The sequence below is a fragment of the Microcaecilia unicolor genome, chromosome 9 (genome assembly GCF_901765095.1).
Source record: "Microcaecilia unicolor chromosome 9, aMicUni1.1, whole genome shotgun sequence".
Taxonomy (NCBI): Eukaryota; Metazoa; Chordata; class Amphibia; order Gymnophiona; family Siphonopidae; genus Microcaecilia; species Microcaecilia unicolor.
The window spans coordinates 180,952,854-180,980,743 of NC_044039.1; the positions used below are offsets into that span (position 1 = coordinate 180,952,854).

At 43.2% G+C, this 27,890-nt stretch overlaps 1 protein-coding gene across 1 annotated transcript in view; it reads left to right on the plus strand.

Moving 5' to 3' along the window:
* MTHFD1 (methylenetetrahydrofolate dehydrogenase, cyclohydrolase and formyltetrahydrofolate synthetase 1) overlaps positions 1-27,890 on the plus strand; it is a 150,972-nt gene that overhangs the window by 47,797 nt on the left and 75,285 nt on the right. Inside the window, exons 9-15 of the mRNA XM_030214776.1 lie at positions 16,367-16,494; positions 18,191-18,288; positions 18,681-18,854; positions 21,790-21,926; positions 22,203-22,249; positions 24,722-24,829; positions 25,008-25,082. Coding sequence (XP_030070636.1) covers positions 16,367-16,494; positions 18,191-18,288; positions 18,681-18,854; positions 21,790-21,926; positions 22,203-22,249; positions 24,722-24,829; positions 25,008-25,082 — 767 coding nt within the window. The remainder of the gene's footprint in view (positions 1-16,366; positions 16,495-18,190; positions 18,289-18,680; positions 18,855-21,789; positions 21,927-22,202; positions 22,250-24,721; positions 24,830-25,007; positions 25,083-27,890) is intronic.

Below are 27,890 nucleotides of genomic sequence, written 5' to 3' on the forward strand. Positions count from 1 at the left end.
CATTGGGCTTTTTATGTTCTCAGTACAGGAAAGATGGGGGTTCTTGGGTCATTATTTAAAATGGATACATCTCCTGTACACAAAGTCGTTGGCCTGCCTGAAAATTAATGGTTTGCATACAGACTCCTTTGAGCTCCATCGAGGAACCCAGCAGGAGTGCACATTGTCCCAAACCCAACAGGGGTGCGCATTGTCCCTACTTATATTTGTGATCTGTATAGAACCATTAGCACAAACTGTTAGGGCTCATCCTAGGTTAGAATGTATACAGGTAGGAAAAGATGAACACAAAATAATTCTATTCGCAGATAATATCTTGCTAACCCTAATGGAACCTGGAGAATCATTGTCACAGACAACTCACGTTTTGCTAGACTATGGTCAAGTATTGGGCTTTAAAGTTAACCAAATTCTAAATATCACAACCAAGGACTCTGAAGTAACTCTACAACAAGATCTGTTTCCCTTCCGCTGGGCCAGGAAATGTATTAAAAACCTAGGGATCAATTTGACGGGTTCCCTGGAGAGTATATATGAGGCAAAGTTTCCTATTAAGATGTGTGAGATAATGATGGAATTGGAGAAGTGGGAAGGTTTAAATGTTTGTTGGCTGGGGCAAATATTCACAGTCAAGATGAGTCTACCTAAACTATTATATTTATTCATGGCTCTACTTATTCCCATTCCTAAAAAAATTCTTCAAGCAGCTCAACATAAAAATGTTCTCTTATATATGGAGGAAACACCCACTCAGAGTACGCAGGGATATGCTTTGTCAACCAAAACTTATAGAAGGGATGGGTGTACTTGACTTTGGACTTTATAATAAAACAGCATAATTAAGAATAATAGTGGAATGGCTCAGAGACTTGGATAAACTGTAGATGTGAATCAAATAGCATTGGGTAGGAGACACACCATTACGGGCCATCCCATGGCTCCCAAAATCAGAGCCTCTTAGTAGTATTAAAAATAATGTCAGAAGGTATTGGACTCCCCTTATTGACACAGCAAGCTATATGCGATAGTGTCTTCCCAGAAAGACAATATTTCGCACGGACACCTTTTTGTTATGCACTGGGTATTCTACTAGGGGAAATGGATCTCGCATATATACGTTGGACAGACCAATGGCTCCGACTTCTGGGACAGCTCTGTGAAAACGGGAACCTTCTGTCTGCAGAATTGAGAGAGGAGTATGGAGTTGAACAACTGAACAAAAAGTATAGACAAATAACAGATTATATTCAACAGAGGGCACAGGGTGACCTGAGTCTTGAGATAACGAACCTGGAGCGAGCAATGGAGGGAGTGGCAGAGGATGTATTTCATGTTCCTATACTGCTCTTCTGACGCAGAAAAATCCAATAGAGAAATATATTGCTAAGTGGGAAGCTGATTTAAGCACTATGTGTACACTAAAGGACTGGAAAAAAGGATTCAAATATCTCTTTAAAGTATTGATTGCAAGCAATCTAATTTAAAATAGTTACAAAATTATGTACAGATGGTATCACACACCAGTGAGCCGGTGGTGGGAGGCGGGGATAGTGCTGGGCAGACTTATACGGTCTGTGCCAGAGCCGGTGGTGGGAGGCGGTACTGGTGGTTGGGAGGTGGGGCTAGTGCTGGGCAGACTTATACGGTCTGTGCCGGGGCTGGTGGTTGGGAGGCGGGGATAATGCTGGGCAGACTTATACGGTCTGTGCCAGAGCCGGTGGTTGGAGGCGGGGCTGGTGGTTGGGAGGCGGGGATAGTGCTGCAGACTTATACGGTCTGTGCCCTGAATAGGACAGGTACAAATCAAGGTACGGTATACACAAAAAGTAGCACATATGAGTTTATCTTGTTAGGCAGACTGGATGGACCGTGCAGGTCTTTTTCTGCCATCATCTACTATGTTACTATGAGGCATATTTTCAAAGCACTTAGCCTTCCAAAGTTCCATAGGTTTCTATGGAACTTTGGAAGGCTAAGTGCTTTGAAAATATGCCTCATAATATGTTAAAAACGTATAATCATGACACTGGGAAATGTTGGAGGAAGTGTGGTATCTCGGGCAATATGTATCGCGTACGGTGGACTTCCCAAGGGTGCAACCCTTCTGGACAGCAGTACTTCAGATGGTGACATCCATAACGAAGGTAATATATCCCAAGAAGGCTGACCTTTTTTTTTTTTTTTTTTTTTTGCCTCTTACATTTTAAGCGCAGACAAAACCAGACATTAATAAGCTGACCACTAGCTTGCTCAACTAGCAGACTTTCTCTGGCAGCAGTATGGAAACAGCCCTCAACACCTACTATGACCATAGCATTACAAAAACTGGACTGTGGCTATCAAAAGACCAAACACAGCCTTGCAGTGAGGGCATCTGACTAAATTTCAGAAGATATAGGCAATCTTTTAAACTTGGAAGACCCAAAAGGAAGATTATAATATTGATAACTCAGTGTATGGACATGTCTTACCAATTGCACCCTATTCTGGATTCCCTAAGGAACAATGAAATAAATAGTAATCTTTTTTAAGCACTCCTGGGTGAGGGGGAGAGGGGGAAGGGAGAGATTATTAATCTCAGGACACAATACATATTTGCTAATTGAGATACAATCTGTAAACTATTTGGGGAGGGGGGGTTGTATGTGTAGATAGTATAAGTGAATAAAAACTTTCCAGTTGAAAAAAACAAAAACTAAACAAAATGTAACACAGTATTAGACAAAGAGAACCCTAGTGTAAACACAACAGTTTTTTTAAATTATAACTTCATTTATTTAAGGAACAAAGTTATCCATCAACCATATCACTACTACTACTACTACTACTACTATTTAGCATTTCTATAGTGCTACAAGACGTACGCAGCGCTGCACAAACATAGAAGAAAGTCCCTACTCAAAGAGCTTACAATCTAATAGACAAAAAATAAAGTAAGCGAATCAAATCAATTAATGTGTACAGGAAGGAGGAGAGGAGGGTAGGTGGAGGCGAGTGGTTACGAGTCAAAAGCAATGTTAAAGAGGTGGGCTTTCAGTCTAGATTTAAAGGTGGCCAAGGATGGGGCAAGACGTATGGGCTCAGGAAGTTTATTCCAGGCGTAGGGTGCAGCGAGACAGAAGGCGCGAAGTCTGGAGTTGGCAGTAGTGGAGAAGGGAACAGATAAGAAGGAGTTATCCATGGAGCGGAGTGCACGGGAAGGGGTGTAGGGAAAGACGAGTGTGGAGAGATACTGGGGAGCAGCAGAGTGAGTACATTTATAGGTTAGTAGAAGAAGTTTGAACAGGATACAAAAACGGATAGGGAGCCAGTGAAGCGACTTGAGGAGAGGGGTAGTATGAGTAAAGCGACCCTGGCGGAAGACGAGACGGGCAGCAGAGTTTTGAACCGATTGGAGAGGGGAGAGGTGACTAGGTGGGAGGCCAGGAAGAAGCAGATTGCAGTAGTCTAAACGAGAGGTGACAAGAGTGTGGATGAGGGTTTTGGTAGAGTGCTCGGAAAGAAAGGGGCGGATTTTACGGATGTTGTAAAGAAAGAAACGACAGGTCTTGGCGGTCTGCTGGATATGAGCAGAGAAGGAAAGAGAAGAGTCAAAGATGACCCCAAGGTTTCGAGCTGAGGAGACAGGGAGAATGAGAGAGCCATCAACAGAAATAGAAAACGGGGGGAGTGAAAAGTAACTTCTCCCTAATCTTAATAACTGGTTGCACCATCTTTTAGCAGCAGTAATTGCAACCACACACTTCCTATAATTTATCAGTCTTCCACTTTGCTGTTGAGGAATCTTAGTCCTCTCTTCTTTGTAGAACTACTTAAACTCAGGTTTCCGCGCATGAACTGCTCATTTCAGGTCCTGCCACAGCATCTCTATTGGTTTCAAGTCAGGACACTGACTTGGCCAGTCCAAACTTTTTTTTTGTTTTTTTTTTTTGTTTCTCCTCAGCCATTCAGATGTAGACTTGCCTTTATGTTTTGGATAATTGTCTTGAATCTAACCCAGCTTACAGAGAGACGACGAAGTTCTCCTAAAGAATTTTCTGGTACTGTGCAAAATTCATCTTTAGATGATTATCTGGGATGTTTGGCAACTTACATAAGTACATGGTTTGTCACTGCACCCTTGAAGTAATTTTGGCAGGCTGGCCATTCCTGGGAAAATTCACCACTGTTCCAAGTCTTCTGTCTCTCCAAATAAAGAAGACTTGGAACAGTGGTTCGGTGGAGTCCAAGAGCTTTAGAAATGGCTTTGTAACCCTTTCCAGATTGATACATTTCAACAACTTTTTTCTCATTTTTTCTGGAATTTTCTTTAATTGTCGCATAGCGTTCTTGTAAAAACTTTGATAACTACTTCACTCTCATGATAAGGCTCAGTGTATAGTGAGGTTTAGTTCAACAGTACTGAAGGCAGTCAAGCCTGGCTGTGTTCAACCGACTGAATCTGATTATCAACTAAAGTTGGTCAGTTGATTAAGAGGACAGTTACTTTATTCACATGGGTGTTGGATAACTTTGTTTCTTAAATAACGGAAGTAATTTAAAAACTTTATTATGTGTTTACTGAGGTTCACTTTGTCTAATATTACATTTTGTTTAAAGTTTAGAAACCTGTCAATGTGATATGTATGCAATAATAGGGGAAATGAGGAGGGGGGAAAGCTTTTTCGTATCACTGTATCTCACCTCAGCCATCTCTTCAACCTTAAGATCCCTAACCTTTTTAGCCTTTCCTCATGAGTCATGCCTTTCCCTTAATAATTTTTATTGCCCTTCTTTGTACCTTTTCCTGTCGTCGTGTGCAATTTTGGTCGTTGCTTCTCAACATTTCTCAAGGTGTGGCCTCACCATGGAGTGATGCAGAAGCATTATGATCTTGTTTTATTTTCTGTTCCATTTCTAATGAATAGGAATGTTTTGACTCCAATAGGTTATGAAGTACCTCAGTGGTTCCCACATTTTGTCGGCACAATTAACCAGTCTGGTTACAGAATATTTGTAATGAATATGCATGAGAGAGACTGGCTATCCAATGCCGACAGATTTGTGAGATAACTATTCTTTATGGCTATTCAGAAAACCAAAGTGGCTGTCTGCACATGTAGAATTGGATGGGATACATCACCTTGAAGGAGATGCCTCGTCACTGGAAGCTTCCATCTTCTGCTTTGTAGGCTTCTGCCCACTTTGGAAGAAGGAGGAGGAAGGAAAAGGACACAGGGGCAGCAGAGTTGCAGAACAAAATTGTACCCCTGCTGCACAATGGAGTCTTAGTGGCACCGTTTAGAAACAAAACCATGTAAAAAAATGCCACAAATTTATCAAACCAACCCAAAATAAAGGAAATCAGCACACATGCAGATTATGAAAATTGCAGGAAGACCTTAGGAAATTGGAAGACTGGGCATCTAAATGGCAGATAAAATTTAATATAGACAAATGCAAAGTAATGCACATTGGTAAGAACAATCCAAATCAATAGTTACTTGATGCTAGAGTCCAGCTTAGCAGTCAGCACCACCCAAGAAAAAGATCTAGGTGACATTGTACATAATCTTCTGCCCACTGTATGGCAGCAGTCAAAGCAAACAGGATGATAGGAAGAATTAGGAAAGGGATGGAAAATAAGACAAAGAATATTACAATGTCTCTATCGCTCCATGGTGTGACCTCACCTGAGTATTGCGGCAATTCTGGTCACCATATCTCAAAAAAATATAGTGGAATTAGAAAAGGGATGGAACTGCTCCCATATGAGGAAAGGCTAAAGAGGGTAAGGGCTCTTCAGCTTGGGAAAGAGACTGTTGAGGGGGGATATGATAGAGCTTTACAAAATCCTGAGTGGTGTAGAATGGGTAAAAGTGAAATTTTTTTTCCACTCTTTCAAAAAGTACAGAGACTAGGTTGGGGACACTCAATGAAGTTACATGGTAATACTTTTAAAACAAATAGAAGAAATATTTCTTAACGAATAGTTAAGCTTTGGAGCTCGTTGGTTACAGCGGTTAGCATAGCTGGGTTTAAAAAAAACGTTTGGATAAGTTCCTGGAGGAAAAGTCCATAGTCTGCTATTGAGACAGACATGGGGAAGCCTTCTTGCCCTGGGATTGGTAGCATGGAATCTTTCTACTATTTGGGTTTCTGCCAGATACTTGTGACCTGGATTGGCCGCTGTTGGAAGCAAGATACTGGGCTAGATGGACCACTTTTCTGACCCATTATGGCTATTGTTATGTTCTTGTTATACTTGTGTGCACCACCTAAAGATCTACATTAGGAAAAGTCTTCATAAGGGAAGGGATTTGGATTTAACATGCACTTTTTCAATAGTACCTCAAGGTGAGTTGCATTCAGATGTACAAGCAGGTGCCTGTCATTGGTGGACATGCAGTCTGAGGGTCTTTTACTAAGGCATGCTGACGTTTTTGGCGTGCGCTAAAATTGTGGGCACGTTAGACGTTAGAGATGCCAATGCATTCCTATGGGCATGTCTGTTTAGCGCACCCACAATTTTAGGGCGTGCCGAAAACATGAGCACTCCTTAGTAAAAGACGCCCTAAGTTTGTAAGTTATGGCAACAGATTGTTAAGTGACTGCCCAAGATCAGAGGGAGCTGCTCCTCCACTTCTAAGCATTGAAGTGTAAGCCAGAACAAAATTCTAGTAGAGGAGATATGAAGCATTCAGAACGGACAATATGAAAACGAAAAAAAGCTCAGAATGTACCTGCAATAATAGCACTTTTATATTTAACTCCTAGTTAGTGGGACTTTTATAAACGTGATGAACTGTGTGGTGCACATGGAGGAAAAGTTGCCGTTCACATTATCTCAGAAGCGCTAATTTGTGAAAATCTTCAAAAGTTACTTCTGCTCTCCCAATTAGGCTGAGTCATTTTTCAAGGTGCTACCAAGGTATAGTTAGGAAGCCAGTTCCCACAGCAACTGGAAGCTATTCTTGGGAGTATTAACAAAACTAGCATCGCATTACAAGCAAACCAAAAACTTAGTCCAGAAGGAGGAAAAATAACAATGGGGTCAGTATTCAACACGATGTAACCGGCCAGAAATGGCTCCTACCCCATTAGATCACCTGTTCAGGGTCATTCTCAGTTATTCTTAACCAGCTAGCCCCGAACTCAAAACTGACTATTTTGGGGGTGTTGGCACTGGTGTCACGGTTGTGCCCCTGTTGCATGCTCGCACTCATCTCGCCACCTGGTGGTCAGACCTGGTGGCTGCGATGGACTGTCTGTTTGCTGTTTCCTATGTTCCAGAAGCCATGCTGGTCCGGTCCGGTCCGGATCTTCCAGCCTTCCAGACTGTCTTGAGACTTTTGGAACTTAGCAGCACCCTTACCTGGTGAACTCCCTTGTATATTGCCTTTATTAAGCAGCGGGGAACTTTCAGGCTTTGCCTTGGCAACAGAGGTCTTCAGACCTGTTCTTGTCCTTGTTGGTCTGTTGCGATTCCTGCCCTGAAAGCTTGTTTGCCTGTTTTTGACCTTGCTTGTTTCCTGGTTTGTTCTACTGTCTGCCGCCTGCCCAAGACTCGGCTTGATTCCTGATTTACTATTGATTGCAGCCAGCCTACAGACTCTGTGTGGTTCCTGGTTTCCCTACTGCTTTGCTGCCTTCTGGTAAGACACTGCGTGATTCATGGACTATTCTCCTGCTTCTGCTTAGTGCTTCTGCTCCTGTCCAGCTGCTCCAGTCTGGCCTGTGCCCGTCTGTCTGTGGTCTGCCTTGCCTCCAGTTTGCGTGATTTGCCTGCCGTTGCCGCTCCTCGGCAGTGGCCCAAGGGCTCACAGACCCAGTGTTTCGTAGAAGCATGACAACTGGGCTGATTAAGTGCTTGCTGATATTCAGAAGTTAACCAACCAGGTCAACTACATAAATAGGACTGACTTTTATGCATCCTGTCTTTATGTGGCTGTGTGTTAGCTGGCTCTACAAACCTGCAAAATTCAATACCAGTGCCTGGACATGGCCTGGTATTGAATTTACTGGCTGAGCCACCACCAGCTGAATATTGACCCCAATATTCATTTTCTCCTTCCTCTCCACCCCCCACCCCCAAAAGAAAGCATTTGTTTCCCTAAACTGAGGAGTATGTAAAACCATAGCAGAGCAGTAGCACCTCCATACTGGAAAAATTACCTGTGCAATGAGTTTGCAATAATGTGTGTTGAGGGGGGGGGGGTGCAAGATGCAGGAAACAAGGAGTCACTGCTGTGGATGCTTCCATATAGGTTTTGTCAGAAGACAAGTCATCATACACAAGCCTCAGGCACAGACTAGTGTAGAACTGCACCAAGATACTCGATGAACATCAGAAGCAAATATGTCAACAGAACTGCCAAAAAAAAACCCCTGACAAGAGCCACCTAGGAGAATCTAAAATGGCAGATCACACCGTGCCGCTATCACCAACAGGGAGCAGACCTGGTGCTCGAAGGTTGGTGTCTTCTCTGCTCCATGGGTACCACATGTGGAAAAATCTTAATAAAATCACTCTTAACTTGCATGCCACACCCTACTTGGAGTCTCAAGATTTAAACCTACCAAGTAAAGAAGCAGCTTCCCTGGCTGGACTCGTAGCTGCTCATAGGCAGCTGAATATCTGGTCTAAAGTTCACAAAACAAGTTGTTTGGTTAAATTCTGTATTGGCAGCTGAATATTTACACTGGCCAGTCAAAGCTGAACTACTCCCAAAGAGCACCTCCAGTGCCATCTTTTTTTTTTAATCCTGCTAAATTTTATCTGAACAAAATTTAGATCAGGCTGCAAGGTGAAATTTGAAATGCCAAGTGTTGTCTGGCAAATTCTAAAACATACCACGAGGTTAAGTTCTTCTTCCCCTCCCCTGCTGCTAAATGTGGTGCAGCCACTTATTAGTGGTCAGTTACTTTTTCACATGGGTGATAAGGGTGTTGGATAACTTTGGGCCCTGTTTACTAAGCCGCACTGTAGGCGCGCACACTTTTTAGCTTGCACTAAAAATTAGCATTCGCTAATGATAGACACCCATTATATTCCTATGGGTGTCTCTAGCTTTAGCACACGATAAAAAGTGTGCACACCTACAGCTCGGCTTAGTAAACAGAGAGAGCCCTTTGTTCCTTAAATCAAGACTATGGACTTTTCCTCCAGGAATTTGCCAAACCTTTTTAAACCCAGATACGTTAACCACTGTTGCCACCTCCTATGGCAAAGCGTTCCAGAGCTTAACTATTCGTTGAGTGAAAAAATATTTCCTCTTATTTAATTTAAAAATATCAGTATAACTTCCTCACGTGTCCCCTAGTCTTTGTACTTTTGGAACGAGTAAAAAATCAATTTACTTCCACTCGTTCTACACCACTTAGGATTTTGTAAGCCTCAACCATATCTCCCCTCATCCGTCTCTTTTGCAAGCTGAAGAGCCCTAACCTCTTTAGCCTTTCCTCATATGAGAGGAGTTTTATCCTCTTTATCATTTTAGTCACTCTTCTGCTATATCTTTTTTGAGATATGGCAACCAGAACTGAATGCAATACTCAAGGTGCGGACTCACCATGCCATACAATGGTTGGGGAAGCAGGAGTCAAAGACAAAGAATTCAAACAAAGCTGGGTTTTTATAGCACTCACTGTTTCCCTCCTCTTGTTCTGGAAGCTGCAGGATTAATCACAAGTCAGAATCCAGTATTTTAATAGTCACTAGAGGTCTTCTATCCTCACAATACAGAACCTTAGAGATCTGTACTCACTCTACATCTGGGGGAATTCTGCAGAACTAAGCAGTGTAGAATTTGTGCAGAAATATAAGTTGCTTACCTGTAACGGTAGTTCTCCTTGGACAGATCATCTTGCAGCCACACAAATTGAAGTGACTCTCCATGACGTCACAGTCCCGGAACTCTCAAAAGCATTTATCTTTAAAAAGAGCATTAACGTATGAGCTCGTGGTAGCCCACGCTCCCCCACACCATATAAATACCCAGTAACTCCGCCCCCTTGACGGTTCTTGTAAAAAGCTGGCGTCAACTGTAGGGTGGGTAGGGTGGGTTTGTGTGGCTGCAAGATGATCTGTCCAAGGAGAACTACCGTTACAGGTAAGCAACTTATATTTCTCCATGGACAGAATGCATCTTGCAGCCCCACAAATTGAAGACTCCCCAGCTACACAGGTAACAGTATAACAGTCAACACACCAATCAAAAAGTGAAATAAACTGGTACCTGTGGCAGGAGGAGGTGGTAGTTGACGCCTCAGACACCGGACGATAACACTGCCTGTCCAAATTCTGTTTCAGCAGACGAGGCAGCATCAATACAGTAGTGCTTCGTAAACACATGCATAGTTGACCATGTGGCAGCCCTACATATATCCAGTAAAGGTGTCCTTTGCAAATGAGCCATTGTGGCCGCCTTGGCCCTCAGACGATGAGCAGTGACATGCGGAATGTCCGTGTAAACTCCTGTTGAGTGAGTTTGCGCTTGTTGATAACAGAAAGCAATGCACTTTGCGATCCATTGCGACAAGGTATTTTTGTTAATTGGTTTTGGATGTACAGTAGACCTCCAGGACAGGAACAACTGGGACGGACGATTTATACACTTCTTTCGCTTAAGATAGATACCAAGAGCCCTCAAGCAATCCAAAGTGTGAAGTTGTCTATGCTCCTCAGCTTCATGCGGTGGAGGATAGAAAGATGGTAACACAATCATTTGATTCAAATGATAGGGCGAGACAATCTTTGGCTGAAACTTAGGATGCGTACGCAGGATAACCTTATCATGCAGCAGCTGCGTGTACGGGGGGTAATGCACTAGTGCCTGAACTTCTCCAATGCGACGTGCGGATGTTAGTGTTATAAGAAATAGTGTTTTCCACGCAACATATTTCATTTCTGCACTGTTCAATGGTTCAAAAGGTGGTCTCATGAGTGCAGTGAGCACCAAGTTAAGATCCCATGCTGGCGCTGGTGGACGAAGCGGGGGGTACAAGTGCAGAACCCCTTTTAGAAACCGCTTAGACAGTGGATGCTGCATAAGTGTGCGGTTGTCAATAGTATCATGCATCACTGATAGAGCTGCCAAATGAACCCTAATGGATGAGTAAGACAGACCAGATTTCGCAAGATGCAGAAGATATTCTAGAACATGCGAAATGGATACTGTTTGTGGAATGAAGTGGCGAGAGGAGCACCACAGAGTGAATCGTCGCCACTTTGAGTCATATGACTTTAATGTAGATTTTTTTCTGGAAGCAATTAAAACCTGAAGCACTTCCTGAGAAAAAATCAAAGACGTTGCGGACCCAGTAAGCACGCCATTAGTTTGAGTGACTGGGGGTCCGGATGTAGAAGAGTGCCTTGGTTCTGCGTGAGCAAATCCGGTACCAAAAGCAATGGAATTGGAGGTTGTTGGAGCATCCGCAGTAGAACTGGAAACCAGGGCTGGCGAGGCCAATGCGGTGCCACTAGAATGAGAGAAGTGCCGTCGCACTTTGCCTTTTGTAAAACTTTTGAAATGAGCGGTAGCGGAGGGAAGGCGTAAAAGAGACCTTCCGTCCAAGGAATCTGGAACGCATCTTCCGCTATTCTTCTCCGACTGGGAAACCTGGAACAGAATTTGGGACATTTGGTGTTCTGTGGGGACGCAAAGAGGTCGACTAGAGGGTGTCCCCACTTGTTGAATAGTTCTTGCGTAACAGTGCTCTTCAGTGACCACTCGTGCGGCAGGAGCTGTCTGCTGAGTGAATCGGCTAGCAGGTTCTGTTTCCCCGGTATATAAGCTGCTGATACCGTGGATTGAAGGGCCAGAACATGCTTCCAAATCCGCATGGCCTCCTTGCACAGTTGCCATGACCCCATGCCTCCTTGCTTGTTGATATAAAACATTGCCACTTGGTTGTCTGTGTATATTTGAATATGTTGATGACTGAGGTGTTGCTGGAAAGCTTTGAGAGCGAGTCTTGCTGCTCGGAGCTCCAGAAGATTGATGCTGCACTGGGCCTCCTCCGGGGTCCAGAGGCCCTGTGTTTTGCATGGTCCGTAATGCGCACCCCAGCCCAGCTTGGAGGCATCTGTCGTGAGACAACAGGTGGGTTGCTTGTGGCGGAACGGCATACCCTGTAAAAGATTCGGTGGGAAAGTCCACCACTGAAGAGACACTTGCAGACTGCCTGCCCACGGTATTAGCATTGATAGTGGATGCAGGGCTTGAACCCAGTGGTCTCTCAGCTGCCACTGCAGCGTCCTCATATGCAACCTGGCATAACATACCACCGGTATTGCGGCTGCCATGTGGCCCAGAAGAACCAACACCTCTCGGGCTGTGACATGTGTGTGCCCGGACAGCAGGTGGATGAGCTTCTGGATACGCAGGGTCCTCTCTAAAGGCAGATATGCCAACGCTCGTGGCGTATGGAGTGTTGCCCCTATAAACTGAAGGGTTTGCACTGGTTGCAGTTGCGACTTCTTGTAATTTACTAGAAATCCCAACACCTGCAGTAACGTTAGAGTTTCCTGAAGGGCTTGAGTCGTCTCTTGAACTGAGGAAGAGGATATCAGCCAATCGTCTAAGTATGGAAAAATTGCTATTCCTCTCTGGCGAAGATAAGAGACGACAGTGATGACACATTTTGTGAAAACCCGTGGAGAAGAGGACAGGCCGAAAGGCAGTACCCGAAACTGGTAATGACTTGTTTGCATTTGGAAACGAAGGTATCTTCTGTATGCCTGGTGAATTGGGATGTGCAGATATGCATCCTGAAGGTCTAATGAAACCATCCAGGCATGCTGATCCAGTAGGGGAAGGATTACTTGTAACGTCGTCATTCGAAACTTCTCCTTCTTGATGTAAGTGTTGAGGGGTCTCAAGTCTAGGATCGACCTGAGACCACCTTTTTTCTTTGGGATTACAAAAAATCTGGAATAAAACCCCGTGTTGATTTGAGTTTGCGGAACTGGCTCGATTGCCCTGATTTGGAGAAGACGGGCAATTTCTTCCTGGACCCATTGCTGATGGGTTACTTGAATTGGCGAGGTGACAATATGGGAATGTGGTGGAGTCTTTATAAAATTTAGGCGATATCCGTTGTTGATAATTGAAAGGACCCACTTGTCGGAAGTGACCAGGGACCATTGTGGGGCAAAGTGCTGCAGACGGCCCCCCACCGGCCAACTCTGTGGCAGGTGGTCAAAGGGAAGGTAGGCTCTTCGGAGCCCCAGTATTGACTTGTTTTGGGGGTCTCCGTTCCATCTGGGTTTTTTTGTATTGTTGATACTTATTTGGTTTGCTGTTATATTTGGAGGAGGAGCCATACTTATTTGTAATGTATGGTTTACGGTAAGTAAATCTTTTTCTCGATTGACTATATGAAGGGCTAAAAAAGGACCGTTGAGCTGAAGAACGAGACTGATTAAGGCTGTCATCTTCTAGCGTGTCCAGCGTGGTAAAATCCTGCTTGATGTTCTCGATTATGTCCTTGACCTTGTCTCCAAAAAGGTTATCGCCTAAGCATGGGGCATCCGCCACTCTGTTGTGGACATCCTCACGGAGTCCAGATGCTTTCAACCAAGCTAGCCGTCGTGTGGAAATACCGACCGCGGCCCCTCTCACAGACGTGTCGTACGAGTCATGGGCGGCGCGGATCAGATTCGTGGCACACTCGTCCAGATGAAGCAAGGATGGTTGTAGCTGAGCCTGGATGGGAGCTGGCAAGGAACTTACAACCTTAGTCAGAGCTTCAAGGACAGTGAATTGATACTCTGAGTAGTGAAACATATGGAGGCCTATGCGCGCATTTAGCATCGTATTTTGGAACATGCGTTTCCCCAACAAATCCATTAGCTTCATGTCCTTAGTGGGGGGGGAGTTGGAATGATCCCTGGAGCTTCTGTGCTTCCGCATAGCTGAGCAAACCACAATAGATTGATGCGACAATTGCGGTTTTCCAAAGCCAAATGCCTCCTGCACCCTGTACTTAGTGTCGAGACTCTTTTTTGTAGGTGTTACGCTGTAAGGTGTGGACCATATGGTTCTATGCTGTTCTGCTAAGACATCGTGCAATGGCAGAGCAATTATTTCCTTTGGTGCTTCTTTGTAGCGAAGCGTCTGCAACTTTTTAGATCTAGGGTCTGGCTGGGTCGTGGACTGTATGCCCAGTGCCGCCGCTAGCTGATGGAGAAAATTCGGGTAAGAGACATCTTCGGGTTGAGACGTCCTGGACGGCTGTGTTGGTGAAGGGTCAGACAGCAAACCTGGTGTGTCCGCTCCTTGATCAGAGGGACCTGCCGTTGAGTGCTGTGAAGAGGAGTCATAATCCGAAAACAGCTCCGCTGCCATAGATGCCGAAGTAGACACGGACGAGGTGCGACTGCAGTGAGGCTGCACCGACTCTGTCGCCGGTGGGTGCGTATCTTGCCCCTGATGAGTGTGGTGCTGCTGCAAAAAATCCCGGAGCAAGTGCATGAGGTCTTGGTTGCTTGAGTGCGAAGGTAAAACCTTATGTTCCCCGGTCATGCAAACTGCTGTATCCTGCTGAAAGCTTGTCAGAGGCTGTGCAATTACGTTTTCCTGAGGTGAGAGACAGGGGAGTGCTTGTATAGCCCTGTTTGCTGGCATAGGTGAAGAAGCACAGGTTGTCAGATGCTGAGAGGAGGAGCTGCAATGCTGATCAGAGGAGTGGGAGGAGCTTTGGCGATGACGTCGATGGGAGTGGGTGGAGCCATGATGACGGTGCCGATGGGAGGGGCTTCGGTGCCGACGAGAGGTGGAAGTACTTAGTCGGTGCCGATGAGATGCAGGAGAGGAGTGCTTCGAGTGCAGACTCGGCTCCGTGCGCTTCCTGTGCCGTGGAGGGGACACTTCGCTGCAGGAAGACCCAGCACTAGCCGTTTTGGAGGTAAGCTGCTGAAGGAGCTGGGGAAGGGCAGTTTTGGGAGGCTGATCTCTGTCTGGATGCACTCTCTTTAACTGAGCCTGTTCCCCTTGTGAGTGGGGAGACGTAGGCTGTTGAAGATCAGGCACGGCCCGCATTTTCAGCTCCCTGAGCTTTCTGGTGCGGGGCAGCATGCTGGCACAGGCGGTACAATTAGTGTTGAGGTGTGCCTTGCCAAGGCAATGGACACACCGGTCGTGGGGGTCAGTAGCTGACATTTTTCCTGTACATACGGTGCAGCGTTTAAATCCCTGTTTGGGTGGCATCGTGGGGAAGCAAATCGCTGCAAAGTTAAATTGACGAAAAATTTTTGAAAAGTAAAGGAAATAAGAGGTGGATGTTGAGACGGGACGGATCGTCGCGGAAAAGAAAAAACCGTCAAGGGGGCGGAGTTACTGGGTATTTATATGGTGTGGGGGAGCGTGGGCTACCACGAGCTCATACGTTAATGCTCTTTTTAAAGATAAATGCTTTTGAGAGTTCCGGGACTGTGACGTCATGGAGAGTCACTTCAATTTGTGGGGCTGCAAGATGTATTCTGTCCATGGAGAATTCCCATGCCACACAGATTTTACTTATTTTCCACAGAAAAATCAATTTCAAATAAGAACCATGTGGCACAAAGAGATCCCTCCCCCCCCCCCCAATCATCTGAGATCACTGGGAGACCCGCTTCAGCAAGCCCGTGGCACAGAGATCCCCCCCAATCATCTGAGATCGCTGGGAGAACCACTTCAAGCCAGTGGCACAAAGAGATCCCCCCTCCCCCCCCCCAATCTGAGATCGCTGGGAGAACCACTTCAGCAAGCCCGTAGGAGGAGAAACAGAAGCAACTGAACATGAGGCAGGAGGTGAAGTATGTTTGGCTCAGAGAGCCCAGGGAAGAAAAAGAAGGTGACTGGGGGCAGCTGAATCCATGGAAGGAGGGAAGATCCAAAGACCAGCTCAGTTTGCTCATTGCACTTCAAAGAGCAGGCTCTACAGGAACATTGGAGAGGGGGAGAAGCAGAAAAACTCTTCCATTGTCAGTAAGCAGCACAGGCTCCTTCTCCGCTCCCTGACTTCAACTACATTTCAGGAAGGAGAGGAACAGCCATTGCTGCTGATAGGCTCCCCAGTTATGGAGGGAATGAGCAGCCAGCAATAGCAGAAGCCTACAGCGGATGCCAGAATGCTGTCAGTTAAGACCCTCAGTCTGCAGCTGCTGCCTGCCTTACACTAGATTGGTCTTCCAAAGCCATCTGCCTAGCCAACTGCCCCCCCCCCCCCCCCCCCGTGCCAAAAAAATAAATAAAACTTTGGAACTGGATCTCGAGGAATACTAGGATAAGTATTTTGTTTCTCTGTATGTTAATTCCAAGTCAAGTTCACCACTGTTCCTTAAGTTATTGGCTAAATTTGGAGGGCCTGTGGACTCTGAGTATGTTTCTCTCTCTTGCAGATAGTACAAAGCCCAATGGGAAAAGGATGGTAGGAGATGTTGCATATCAGGAAGCAAAAGAAAGAGCCTCGTACATCACTCCAGTCCCTGGAGGTGTGGGACCCATGACTGTCGCAATGCTAATGGAGGTGTGTTAATCAATGAACAGCCTAGAATGGAATATGTCTGTTGCTTATTTATCGAAACATACGAGGTGCGCTCACAGATTACAGAAGCATTTCAACATAACTTCTATCAGTCGGCCATTTTGAAAAACACTGCTAGGGTTATGTATGGCACTGCTACAAAACACTACAAGTTATATTCTGTTTTTAGTCATAGGTTGTGCAAGTACTTTTCTTCCTTCCCCTGGTAGCAATGGCCTGAATTTTTTGAGGTTTTTCCTTGTAGGATATAATGGGGAACACAGAACACTGCATTGGACAGAGTCCCCAACTACTGGGGATGCCGTCGAAGCCCACTCCAGCCCATCCAGATGTTTCTAGCCATACTCGGGGCACAAACTGCAGAAGTCTGCCTGGCACTGGCCTTATTTCCCAATTACTGGAGTTACCATCTAACCCCCGCTAAGTTTTGTTTTGCTTCCATTCTTTTCCCATATAGGAATCCTTTGTGTTTATCCCACACATTTTTTTGAATTCTGTTACCGTTTTTGTCTCTACCACAGGAGATGAAAACGGTAATAGAATTCAAAAATGCATGGCTAAACACATAGGATTCCTATATGGGAAAAGAATGGATTTGAAAACTTAGTGGTGCTTAGTAACTCTAGTAACTGGGGAAATAAGGCCAGGGCTGGGCAGACTTCTATGGTCTGTGCCCTGAAAATGGCAAGGAGAAATCAAAATCAAGAATATATATTTTATATTGCAACAAATGCTATAAGTTTATCTTATTGGGCAGACTGGATGAACCTTTTAGGTCTTTATCTGCCATTATCTACTGTGATACTACAGAATAAATGAATTTTCATTTATTTCATCTCTAAAGGTTAAATAATGGAGTATAGTTGTGCACAAATCTGTTTAAAGGTGATTTTGCTTGTGATTCACAGATGTCTTAAATAAGGCCCTCACTAAAATTATATTGTTGACTTTTAATGCAGTGAAAAATGACTGTTCTAAATATCTAAATATGAGACAGGAAAGATATGTCCCCAGACAAACACTGATATCTGGTCAAGATCTATTATTGGCGATTCCAATAGTTAGAGGTGAAAAGGGAAAAGATGAGATCAAGAATGTTCTCTGTTATGGCTCCTGTTTGGTGGAGTAGTCTACCGAGATATGGCAAAATTTGAGACATCATTAAAAACCTGGTTCTTTACCTCTTTATTTAAAAAGGTTAACAAGGTATCTAATGGAACATGGTTGAAGTGTAGGGAGGCTTTTTTTTTATGTTTTGTGATTATTTGTGACACTTAAACTTTTTATTTTGAGTGTTTTTATCCAAACTGCTTAAATAAATCATTTATTTGTATTGTGAGTGGTATGTAAAAATTATAATAGCCATAAACATAAATTAAGTGAAATTCTGAGGTGTCATGAGACAGACCTTGAAGCACTGGAATGGAAGGTCTTCAGGGCTGGTGATTGCTTCCCATTGTGAAAGCTATTCCTAATTTGATCTCAATATGGAGCCTACCTTAGCAGAAGCCTCTTTTTCAATGATTGAGAAGCAGCTTGTGACGTGAACTGCTGCAGTTTTTCTTTTTGTGTTCTTTGGCCTGGAATGAACTTCTGTACTACCACATCTTGATTATGTAATCAAAACTATTGTTAACAGCTAACCAAGTGGATGTGTTTTATATCCTATAATGTATAGAACACAGTGGAAAGCGCAAAACGTTATTTGCAGAAATTCAGCCCAGGAAAGTGGAATATTCAGTATCCCAGACTCTACGTACAGACACCTGTCCCAAGGTAAGAGATTAGGTCAGGAGATGTACAGTGAATGTTCTCAGAGGAAGGAAATGGCATTAATCCCATTAGATTTTCTATATCGGGGATCCTCACACTTTTGAGAGAGGTCACGTGGAGCATTCCTAATCGCTGAAAGGGTCAGGGAGGGGGTCCACCTTTGAGTTTACTGAAATTTGACACGATGTTGTATTTTTGAAACCTGGGAATCCCACCAACATTGTAACTTTTGCTACTGCCATGCATGGAAATGAAATGCCAACCTTCTTCCATGGGCAGCAAAAGTGTTGCAGGCCAGAAGAGTGAGCTCAGTGGACCACAGTTTTGGGACCCATGTTGTATATGGTGGAAAAATGAGGCAGCAGTAAATGTTACTATTTCTTCTTTTCTTTAAGTGACATAGAAATCTCAAGATCTTGTATTCCCAAACCCATTGGACAGTTGGCTACAGAAATTGGGTTACGCGCTGAAGAAGTGGAGTTATATGGCCAAACCAAAGCTAAAGTTCTCCTCTCCACTGTTAAACGTCTCAAGGACCAGCAAGATGGGAAATATGTTGTTGTTACAGGGTAAGACATTCTTTAGGAATTAGATGTGATTTTAGCACATACTTTTTAATGGAGAGCAGCACATAATTTTGCATGTTTAGGTGGATGGTGCTGAAGCACCTTATCTAGCAGTGGGAATCAAACTGGAGCAGCAGAAATGAATAAAGGAACTGGGACATGTATCATATCAAGAGTACCTGGTTCAGTTTTGTTAGGGATGTAGGTGGTGTCCTTTGCAGTAATAGGGGTCAGTATTCAGCTGTTGGATATCCTTAAATGGATATTCTAAGACTTGACCACTTAACTGTGCAAAACTGAAAATTAAATGGGTAAAGTTACTTGGATAAGAATATCAAGTTAATTTTAGGACAGAGATGCTTCCAACCAGACCTAAAGCATGATCTTTAAGCAAATAGCGCTGCACATCAGCCCTGTCCAGCTAAGATACTTGTTCCCTGGCATGCTTTCTGATCCCTCCTCCATTTAATAATCTTTGGCTAACCATTCAGTGGTCGAGACAAGAGATAACTGGGTGGTGGCCCCAAAATTTCAGAAGTAAAGATTTGTCTAGTTGACAAACCTTTTGGAATATCCACATCATAGTTGTGTTTTTTTCCAGGGAAAATTCTCCACAGTTGTGCAATGTAGAATTCCCTTTGTACCATTGCAGCCTTCTTTTACCATCTGTGTGCAGACAATGCTGCCTCTCCATTGCTTTTTCCTTCCAGCCCAGCATCCACTTGCTTAAAAGAAAGAAGCAGTACATTTGAAATTGGACTGTGCGCTGCTGGAAAGCATTGAATGCACACTAGAAGGTTAAAAAAACAAGGTGCCTGAGACAACCAGAGTAGCAGGATTTAGAATGGGAGGGGGTCTTGTTCAGGAGATGGAGAAAGTTTGAGCCCATGGTGGGAAGACAGGCAGAGAACTGAGGGTCATGCCGGGAGTGAAAAAAGAGAATTGGAGGTGTGGGGGAGTCCAGACTGAGGGTGCAGTGAGGGGTTGGGGGAAGAGAACTGGGGGCATGGAAATCCAGACTGGGAGTACAGAGAGAGGACTAGGAATCTTGGAAGTGGGGTAAGTACAAAGAGAAAACCAGGTATCAGATATTAGAAAGTGGGGTGGGAGCTGAGCTTGCAGGGAGCAGAGAGAAAGTAGCTTGATTTGAGGTGTTCAGCCTAGGGTAAAGAGATCAAGCTGAAAAGGGAAGAGAGAACAAGACCTGTGGTGGTTGAGCTTGGAGAGGCAGGCTGGGACTTGTAGTGGATGAATTCTGCAAACAAAGACACAAAGTTCTGCGTCTTTTGAATAGTGATTGTTTTTATTTAAAGCACACGCTAAGAGTTATGTTCCAATTACATACATATCTCATTAGAATAATGGCGCATATGTGCATATAACCAAAGCTCTACCTAAGCACTAGTCTGTAAATAAGCACATACCCTACGGGTAGGCATACACGTGGGCAGGACTCGCATATGTGTGTCCTGTAGGCTACTAAAAGTTACATGCATATCACCTGAACTTGGCTGGTGTAAGTGTTTGCACCTAAATTATAGGCATGATAATAGCAGATAAGCTAGTTTCAGTAAAGCAAAGTACAAGCCTATTCCAAAATGAAATGTAAGCACCTACCAGGCTCCCAGTTGTAGAATTACCCCCACTGTGCTTAGTAATATCTCCTTAGAGCAGCTAAATAGTTTTACTGTGGGTTTTTCATTTTCATTTTGAGTGGTTATCATATGCGGTACTTGGAGCAATCTATATTTGATGGGGTGGGGGCTATTTTTCAACACCCTGCATTGAGACAGAGTGAATGTACTTTTTGCCCATCAGCTTTTCACCTGTTCTCAAAGTGAAGAGGTTTGTACTTTGGCTTTGCAAGATCTAACTAGTACAGAGTGCACACGGTCATTTGCACCCACTTTTTCTGTGAGTGGATTTTTGCAGGAAGAGTACAGGTAAAGATTTGAAAATGGTATCTGCCTGTGTACCCTTTCCTTCCCCTAGTAATTCTTCCTCCCAGTGTAGATTCAGACAACCAGAGGAGAAAAAAAGCAGTAGGCGACCAGTAAGGGAGATGATACACTGTTCGGAAGTCCATAAGATGTCAAGTTTATTCTATATCCAGTCAATAAAAAAGTTGACAAAGGCCTGACCTGGACTGTGTTTTGGTGTGAAATGCCTGCATCAAGGGTCATCAACTGTAATATGCCAATTCAATGGTTCCAAAAATGTTATCCCTCAAAAAGTCATCAGATTCAGAGCCATGTTCCTTCCAGTGAGAGGTGCTGTTTCAGGATCACATTTTCAGTAACAAGGGACAGGCAGGTTCCTTGGAGTCCTGCAGAGCTTACCTGTGCCTTGCTATTGAAAATGTGATCCTAAAAAAGCACCTTCCACTGGCAGGAAGATAAGTGGAGGACTCCGCACAGCTTAGATGGAACACTGGCTCAGAGAAGGTCTGTGCACAACAGTTCTCATGGCTGTTTCAGCCCAAACACTTCACAAGACTCAGTGCTGACCTTGCTTAAGAAACAACTGCAATCGAACACTGCCGATAAGTCAGTTTTATTGGCATTGTTTGATTGGAGTTGACGACCCTGGCGCAGGCTTTTTACGCCAAAACACAGTCCATTTCGGATCTCTGTCAACTTTTTTATTGACTGGATATAAAATAAATTTGACATCTTACGGACTTCCAAGAGGTGTGTCATCTCCTTTTGGGTCACCTACCACTTTTTTTTTCTTACCTTTTGATTTCTGTGAAGGTTTTTCCTGTTGTCTTTTTCTGATTTAGACAGCCAGTTCATACAGGTAACATGCTTTTTGCTCATTTAAATCACTGAGTTTAAGTGTTACTGTCGTCGATCTACAAATTTGTTTTAGATTTTAAGGAATGTTTTATATGCATTGTTTGGGCCATTTGCTAATGTTTGTGCTTAACATTTGTAAGTATTACTCCTACGCCTCTGGGAGAAGGGAAGAGTACCACCACTGTAGGCCTGGTTCAAGCGATGGGAGCACATCTCCATTTAAACGCCTTTGCTTGCGTCCGACAGCCTTCTCAAGGCCCAACTTTTGGGATAAAAGGTAACTTGAAGATGGTGAATAGCTGTACAGAACATTAGTTATTTCATGTGGAAGGTGGGAGGATGTGCTCAAATAAGCTGGAGGAGGAGGTCATTGCATCTGCTTTATATGGGGGAGAATTAAATTTTACGTAGAATTAGTTGAAAAACCACAATGATTGATGGGAATACATGAGACATTTCTTGGAACCTAGGAATAGGATAATCTGAAATGTGGGAAATGACTGAATTTGGGGTCCACGTTGAAACTGCTGTGTGTCTTTTTACTTTTTCATAGGTGGAGCTGCGGGTGGTGGATATTCCCAGGTTGTCCCTATGGAGGAGGTGAGTTACATCATAAATTCTATCTGAGAGCCTATAGACACAGTGAATACTTTTCCGGTACTTTTAATGCATTGGGATCTCGGTGGTTCTCTGCTCTGGTACTCGTGACTTCCTTTGCCTATCTCGGTTTTGGGATAACCAAGACAGGCAAAGGGATCTCTCTTTACTAAAGTGCATTAATGTCTGTTATTACATACATGGTGTCTGGAAAAAAGTGACCCCTGATGTTTTTCCAAATAACCCAAAAAAATCCTACTGCAGTAGAAACTTCTGCTTGAAATTCAAGATGTTTCTGAGTATTTTTTAACAGGATGGAGCTCTAGCTCATCGAGATCGCAAAACAGTTGAGTTCTTAATTAATGAAACCTCAGAATTAATTGAGCCAATACCTCAAAGACTTTGTAAATGTGTCAAAGTTGAAGGAGGACACAACACAAATTATGAATTAACTAAGAAAAAAATTATACTAATCTATTTTCAAAGGTCATACTAAATGTTTAAAGAATTATGTAGTTTCAAAATACTTTGTCAAAGGGACTATTTTTTTTGGACACTGTGTGTGTTTTTAAAGCAGTATTTACTAGAGTTTGACTCCTCCCAGTTTACCACCCCCTCCTCCTGAGATCATTAAATGGAGCCGAGGAAGCCAGGTCCCTACCTATGCCTATGATGTATAATGGCTCTTGGTGGCAAGATCAATCCTCCCTCCCTCCCTCCCTCTACTTTTTAAAATGGCACCAACTGACTTGAGCTCCCCCTGTGCCCACATGTGTGGGGCAACACAGAGCCTCAGGTCAGCAGGCACCATTTTGAAGAGTGGGGTTAAGAGTAAGTGGGGATCTTTGTTGCCAGTAGGAGCCATCTTGTGTCACTAGATGAAATAGACATAAGTGAGGGAACCTCATTGCTGAGGGGTGGAATTTCAGTTGGATTGGGGAGGAATGTAGCCTGGTGAGCTCGTGGAGAAAGGATGTTTGAATGAGGGGTTATGCTTCAAACTCTAAGCCCACCAAAGATCCGGGGGGGGGGGGGGGGGGGGAGGCTTTCAGCAGGGAAATGACTTTTCATAGTTTATGAAAGTCAGCTGTTTGCTGAGGCTCGTGGTCACATTTAAGTTCACAAGCTTGTTCAGGTGTTATTTAACTTTGCTTTGTTTCTTAGATCCTCCCCTCATACATCTCATGATTTGAGCAAAAATGTATTTAAAAAGTGCTTATTTGTGCTTTTTTAAATAAAGACATACCCCTGACATCCAACAAGAGATTAACTTCAGCACAAACATCAAAAAACACATCAGCTGTATAGCAAATTTTTGTTGACTTCATGAGTTAATGTTTTTTTGTTTAATATTTTGATGGTCCCACAATATAAAGCAAAAACTATTAACTCATGAAGTCAAAAACATAAGTCCTCCATATTTCACCCACAAACCCAGCTTCTTGACTTGCATAACTATCTAAGGGCCTTGGTTTCTATGACGCTCGGCGTCTATATGTCAAAAATATCCCAACTCCCCTCCCTCCTACCCCAATAATCCCAGTTTTCAACTCCTGGTAGGCCCACATATCTCATCCCACTCAAAATGAAAACATCTCAAGCAATTTAGCAAAAAACTTCACGCTCTTGAACTTAAAGTACGTAAGTAAGCTTCCCACACTACCAGAAGAAGGAGCTTTTTCCATTTTGGGGAACTTCTAGCATCTCTCGCTTCCTGGCTTGCAAGAAGATGTAGTTGGTTCCTCCAATGCCAGTAAGCTGGAGGATCAGAAGATGTCCAATATACACTTCCATGCCACTTGTGAAATAAGTGTTCCCCCCCCCCCCCCTTGTCTTTTCCCCTAAAGGAACCTGGCTTATCCAAAAGCAAAGAGTTGCTCTTTTAACTGTATAAGCAGAGATAGAGCTGGCACTTAAGCACATGTATTAGAGATGCACATTCTTCAGTACACCTTAAAACATTTTATGTGTGCTGAATCTATTTAATGCACATTTTTGAAGTAACACAGGGAAGATGCATTTTTTGGCCATCAAGAGGTTGGTATTCAAAACAATTTAACTGGCCAGAAATGACTCCTGGCTGGTTAAATCGCTTGATTGGGGCAGCACTTTGCTGAATAGCTGCGCTAACAAAGCCCTTAACTGGCAAAGGTCACTGTATTAATAGGACTGCATAAAAGTCAGGCCCATTTTTTTTTTATTTTTGTGGTTCCCCATAGCTGGTTAACTGTTGAATATTGCTCTTAACCAGCTCTACAAACCCGAGAATTCAGTGCTGAAGCCTGGACATGGGCCGGCATTGAATTTCTTGGGATAACGCCAGCAGAGGTCAGCAAAACTTTGAGCTCTGCCAGCTGAACATTGGGTGTCTTGTGTTCTAGGCACTGGCTCCCCCTCTCCTGCCAGATACAGATTTTATTGGTTTTCTGACCGGATTGCATATACGTTGACTGATAATCTCTCTCTTTTCCCCAGTTTAATCTCCACCTTACAGGTGATATTCATGCTATTACTGCAGCCAATAACTTGGTCGCGGCAGCCATCGATGCTCGCATTTTCCACGAATTAACACAGTCAGACAAGGTAACCCCTGGCATCTTCCGGGTTGTGGTTATAGTGCTAAGCAATTAGTAACCACTTTGATAGAGAATCTTGAAAGACAATATAAAAAAAAAAATTTGTTTTACAGTAAATGTATGTTCTGTATAGTGCTGCTGATGCTATATATATATATATTTTTTTTTTTTTTTAATTTTTCAAGGCTCTCTTTAACCGCTTGGTGCCCTCAAACAATGGCGTGAAGATGTTTTCTGATATTCAGCTCAGAAGGTTGAAGGTGAGTACTTGGTGTAATCTGGCTAATTATTACTGTCTTAAGCATGTTTGTGGTGATCAGGAGTCATACACTCTTTAATAAGCCACAAGTATTTGTATACAAATGAACTTGCTAGGTTGGTGATTCCTGCTGTTGAGAGGCAAGCAGTTTGAAGTCTTTCCAAACGGGGGTGTAGACTACCAATTTCCAGCATAGTAACTCCTTAAAAACCCACCCGTGCACATAATAATCCCTGAAGTTACACCCAGTAAGCTATGCCCGTTGCAGGGACCGATCAGCCCATGAATTGTCAGTGTAGCAAGGCCTGATAATTGTAATAAGGTTTTATCACATACTTTTTACCTGTCTGATGTGACTCACATGTTGACAATCTGCATTCCTATTGGGATCCTTCAGATAGGTACAGAGATTGCATACAGTGTTGCTGCCCATACTGTTAACGTTTGCACCATTAAGTGATTCTTTTTTTCCTTCCCCATAAATATTTTGGCTGGCAGTCATTTTAAGAAGACAGAAAAGTCCTTTGGAAGGAGCAGTTGGGGGTACTGATAGGACCTCCAGGTTCTACTCCTTTCGCCTTCTTTGGGGGTTAATTTTATAAAGGGTTTTCATACCTAAATGCCTTTCTATACATGTAAAAGAGATTTTATAAAATTAGCCCAGGATTAGGCACATAAGTATTTAAGGTGAGAAAAAAGCATGTACTTCTGTGCCACCCATGCATAGACATGTTCAGGGGCAATTTTAGGTAGCGTGCACATTTGTAAAATACATGTGAACATTTACACCTGCTTTTAAGCAGCTATAAATGACCATGGCTTCAATCTACCACAATTTCTGCTGCTTTTGCACCACTATTTTATAAAGAAAGAGATGCCTGGGGGCTGAAATTAGGTGATCTGTGATTTTAGTTTCTGAAATTTACTTAACCGCCAAGATCAAGGTCTGCTATCTTGGTATTGTGCACTAAAAGCTTTCTCCAGTGTTAGAATTCCTCTTTTATTAATTTAACAAGGTCTTAATTTAATTTAATTCTATTGTTTCTATTTCACTTAGTCTTCAAAGTGGATTACAATATAGAATAAAAAAACAAAATATACAAAACTCATAATCATTTTAATTCCTAGCACCCTGTTTGCTTTTTTGGCCACCGCCGCACACTGAGCAAAAGATTTCAGCGTATTATCTACAATAACACCTAATCTTTTTCTTGGGTGCTGACTCGTTATGATGCTTATTATTACTTAATAAGCATCATAACAAGTCAGCACCCAAGAAAAAGATTAGGTGTTATTGTAGATAATACGCTGAAATCTTCTGCTCAGTGTGCGGCGGTGGCCAAAAAAGCAAACAGGGTGCTAGGAACTATCAGGAAAGGGATGGTAAATAAGATCAAAAATACTATAATGCCTCTATCGCTGCATGGTGCGACCTCACCTTGAGTATTGTGTTCAGTTCTGGTTGCCACATCTCAAAAAAGATATAGTGGAATTAGAAAAGGTTCAAAGAAGAGCAACCAAAATGATAAAGGGGATGAAACTCCTCTCGTGAGGAAAGGTGAAGGAGGTTGGGGCTTGAAAAAGAGACAGATGAGGGGAGATGATTGATATCTACAAAATCCTGAGTGGTGTAGAACGAGTAGAAGTGAATCGATTTTTTTTTTTTAACACGTTCCAAAAGCACAAAGACTAGGGACACTCAAAGAATTTACATGGAAATACTTTTAAAACAAATAGGAGGAAATGTTTTTTCACTCAACAAATAGTTAAGCTCTGGAACTCTTTGCTGGAGGATGTAGTAACAGCGGTTAGTGTACCTGGGTTTAAAAAAGGTTTGGACAAGTTCCTGGAGGAAAAGTGCATAGTCTGCTGTTGAGATAGACTTGGGGAAGCTAATGCTTGCTCCAGAATTGGTAGCATGGAATGTTGCTACTATTTGGTTTTCTGCCAGGTACTTGTGACCTGGCTCGGCCACTGTTGGAAAACAGGATTGCTGGTTAGGTGGACCACTGGTCTGACCCGGTATGGCTGTTCTTATTTTCTTATGTTATCAGTATGTTCAGATATTTATACATCAGAAATCCAAAGGGATCTGTGAATAATTAACAGATTTCAAGTACTGTATGTTGTTCTGAGTTTGTAGTCTGTTGAATTTGCACTTCTGAAGTGTTTCCTTTCTGTTACACTCTTCTCTGTGTGTTATCTCCAGGTGAGAGAACAGTGACTTCTCTCATGTTCGCTTTCCTAGGTCACTTTAAAGCTCCAGGTGGTATCACCAGCACAACAGCTTCCCACTTCAGTTGTGAAAACTTCCCCAGTAATAAGAAGTTCAAAACAAGATCAAGACAATTAGAAAACACTGCGCTGCATATTCCCACTGGATTAAGGAACCTGGTGAAAGTAAAACTGTGAAACAGTTAAAATTGGGTAGGACTTTGAGAAGTGGTAAACACTAGTGTCAGAGTTTAACAGAATGCAGATTAATAGTAAAAAAATAATAATAATAATTCTGTCACTCCTACACCCTAATGTGTACCTGGATTGTGTACCATCACAAAGTGAGAGACTGCTGGTTCACCCAGCTTTTATTTATTTATTTAAAAATGTATAATCTGCAGCTCACAGTAAATTATCATAATTGACAAGAGGACACAATATCAATAATGATTTAATCTGGGCAGAAAGCATGGCGTTTGTAGTTATGGATGTAATTTTTTTTTTTAATGCAGCTGTTTTAGAACATAAGAATAGCCATACTGGGTCAGATCAGTGGTCCATCTAGCCCAGTATTTTGCTTCCAACAGTAGCC